We start from the raw sequence: 3892 nt of genomic DNA on the forward strand, positions 1-3892 counted from the left end.
TTTATAATAAAGTATTTAATATACGTTACTTTGTCTAAAAATATAAAATTTCATTGAAAATGAAACATTAATTTTGCATTAAACATTAAATATTGATTCATATATTCATATATACGATATAATTTTTTCTTTATGGTAAATGTTTCGAATTATTAAGATTTAAAAATATTAAGTTTAAGATTAGAAATAATAAGTTTATTTATCGATGTATATATAAAATATATTTGCTGAACATAGGCATAATGATTCATTATAATATATGAATATAATAATAAATAGTATTAAATATAATAAATAAATATAATTTAATAAATTATCTAATAATGATCTATGTATTACTTTTTATACGTAAAATTTTAATAAAATTTAATACTTTGAACATATTGCATAAAGAAATAAAAACTTAATATTAAATATATAATTTACTTTATTAGTTATTACAGATGTAATAAAAATTAAAACTATTTAGAATAGAAGTAACAAGTATTTACAAATAAATCTTGCATTATATCGATATATGCTTATAAAATATTTAATTATTGAATTTTATAAAAATAAATTTTAATAAATATATATTCTGTTAATTTAGTAATTTATAAGAAACAAAGTATTATAAAAACTTTATAAATAAAAATATATAATTTATTAAAACTTTTATCTATTAATTTATATTAACTGAAAATGTTGGTGCATCATCTAATGTATCTGTACATCCTACATCTAAAAGAGGGAGATCCATTCGTTTACGTCTTCGTTCACATTTTGGACATGGTTTACTAGCATTTAAACATTCTGCATGAAATACTGCATTGCAGGCTCCACACTAAAATCATATAAATTTAATAAATTATCAAATTGAATTTTATTCATTATTAACTTCTATGTGATTATTATAAAAATATTCACTTACTCTGTATGTAGTTCCCATATCAAAAGGATAGATTACTTTTGGATTATTGCAAATTTCACATATAAAACCTTTTTGACTACAAAGCCAACAATTTATAACATGATTTCGTGCAAATTCTACTACATTTTGTAGTTGCTGCGCGAGAATTCCATTAGAGATATCATAAAAATCAGAAACAGAATATTGATGAACATGTTCATACAAATAATCTCTAGGTGTGACCTTTTTTTGTAAAGATTCAATTATAGGTTCACGACATGTAAATAAATAAGCTCTCAATAAATTTAATTGAATTCTTAATGATTGTAATTGAGCCATAGTATCTACAGCCATATAAATTCGTGGATTTAAAATTTTAAGATCTAATAATGTAGGACAATCTTGCAAATATGTTGCTGCCTTATTAGAAACAGGATAACATTTTAAATCCCAATTATATACTACTCGTGATGGAATAAGATATTCATTTTGTGACATACAATTTGAACAATAATAATTACTAGAGAAAGAGCAAACATATGCTTTTGAGAAAGTCATACCAATTGCATATCCACATTCAAAACAACTATAATTTTGTACATCTAAACCTTTCTCTCTGGGAAGTTTCCCCAATTGTTCATCAAAATTTATTATAATCTGTAATCAAAGCAAGAAATATTATATTTTATTATATTTATATTATTATATTTTATATTTAGGATTAAAACAAAATGTAATACAAATAAATTTTAAAAACATAATACAATTATACCTTATTTTCTGATCGAACTTTAGTTTCATCACTAGATTGCTGCTTTTTTGGATATTTTTTTAAAAATTCTTGAAGATCTGGGACAGATGAATTTCCAACAGTATGATAGCTTTGAATGATTGCATCATACGTAGGTCCATCACCTGGAGTTCGAGGTGCATTTGTCCCAGAATCATGAGACATTACAGATGAAGTTAAAGAAGATTCACAATCTTCAAATGATGTAGACCATCCTAATCTACCAATTAATGAATTTCCTACTGTAGGTACAACAATATCATGTGAAATTTCATGATTTTGCACAATATTTTCAATTGTTGAATCTTCAACATCATTACATATATTAATTTCTGTATCATTTTTTTGATTTCCATTATTTAAAATTGTATGTTCTATTTCTTGTTCTTTTAATAAATCTTTTTCTTCTTCTTCTTTTAAAGGTGGAGTATTTCTTGAATTATTGGTTAATTGATTTGTACCAATATTGTTTGATTTCTTATTAGCTAATATAATTTTTAAAGCTTCATCCTCCGTTATACAAACCATATTATTAAGAGCGGATTGTGATGAATTAAAGGAACCTAAACTACCAATTGAACTAGCAGTTTCAACTTCATCAAAATTGTCACTGTCTGTTATTTCTGTAGTTATTGTTTTTGCAATATCTACTGCACTAAATACTGGACAAGATTTCATTGGTGGTGACCATATGCCTGCTAATAGAAGAGGAGTATTTGACCAAAAGTTTAATAAGCTACTATTACATGCAAGTTCAAAACATATGTGATCTAAACTTTCAATTAATCTTTGTGCAACTTCCACAAAATCTGTATCTCTAATGAATGCAGACCGATTATAATATGGCTTTAATGCTGAATTATCTCTTTTAATAGCACCAAAGTAACTAGCTAAAAGACCTTCGTTTAAAGCTAATCGTATCCAAGCTCTGCAATATCCAACTTCTGTGGTAAGTTGGCTTAATGTTTGTATTTGAGCTATGATTTGTCGATGAGAAAACACCAGTAATGGACCCCAAAAACTTGGTTGTGGCATTGCATTGAAATCTGGACCACTTAAAACTTCTGTTACTCGATTCAGAAGGCTGTCTTTTAAACCATGTAAAAAGATAGCTTCCAAAACAGAACATAAGGTCATACTTTCGTCACAATTGCCAATTGTATTGTTTTCTTCTATTCCTGATGCACCTTGCATTTCCATCACACAAATATTTAATTGCTTTTGCAATGATTCTCTGATTAAGATAATTCTGTTGTTTGTAATTGAATTGACAGTTTTCAAAAACGAATTCATTTTTTTGAATTTGATATTCTACAATAGTTGTGTTACAATTTCTTCTTTTAAGCATCTTCGTGATTGTAATAGAAAAAAGTAAAATTTAGAAAGTAACTTGATGGAATCATTAATCGCACTATTACGACGTAGTAGATATTACGTAAATTATGTTGGTATAATTCGAACATTACGTTGATACTAACAAAGAAATAAGGAAGTACTGTCAGAAGAAATATGAATCACACTCCGATAAGAATGGCACGCGAACTTCGAACCAGTAATAATTCATGTCAACGTTATCTCCTTGATGAATACATAAGAAATAGGTTACACCAAACAAAACAAACAATTTAAAAATCTAATTTCAACGTAAAAAATTTTAAACATTGCTATAAATTGATGAAAATTATGCTTTTAATTATAACAATATCTTAATATTTCCTCACACTTAAAATTTCTTTATTGCTTCTAGATTATGAATCAGCAACATTTATATTCGAACTTTTCTTTAACAATAGTACATATCAAAACGATAGATTGCGCTGTGATATACATATATATATCAATGTATCAGCAGGTGGTGACTTAATGATATATGAAAACATAATAATATAAAAATCATGTTTAAAAATTATAATATATAAATTTAAAGTTATTTGAACTAAATCATTATTTAATACATTAAAACATTTTTACGATCAAAGAAATTTTTAATTAAAAAAATTCTTAAAATAAGAAAAATATTCAGTTATCTAATATTATTATAAATTAATATAAAATAATCTTTGGTTTAACTTAAATTTTATTTATATTATATTCTTATTGATTAATTTCTTAATTATTTTTTAAAAATTTATTTTTTTTCAAAATATTATTTTTAATTTAAGATAATTATTTTGAATTTTTTTTACTTTTTATTATTTTATAAAATATAATTC

The 3892-nt window shown here is 24.4% G+C and overlaps 1 protein-coding gene across 1 annotated transcript; it reads right to left on the reverse strand.

Annotated features, from left to right (window-relative positions):
- Positions 1–409: 409 nt before the first annotated feature.
- On the reverse strand, positions 410–3479 carry LOC102675337 (pleckstrin homology domain-containing family M member 1). The gene is made up of 3 exons (XM_006622528.2): positions 1662–3479; positions 911–1546; positions 410–823 (listed from the first exon to the last, which is right to left on the reverse strand). The coding sequence occupies exons 1-3, from the start codon at positions 2970–2972 to the stop codon at positions 662–664; spliced, it is 2109 nt and encodes a 702-aa protein (XP_006622591.1). The 5' UTR covers positions 2973–3479; the 3' UTR covers positions 410–661.
- Between the last annotated feature and the right edge of the window lie 413 nt (positions 3480–3892).

The sequence above is a fragment of the Apis dorsata genome, unplaced genomic scaffold (genome assembly GCF_000469605.1).
Source record: "Apis dorsata unplaced genomic scaffold, Apis dorsata 1.3 scaffold_710, whole genome shotgun sequence".
Classification (NCBI taxonomy): Eukaryota; Metazoa; Arthropoda; class Insecta; order Hymenoptera; family Apidae; genus Apis; species Apis dorsata.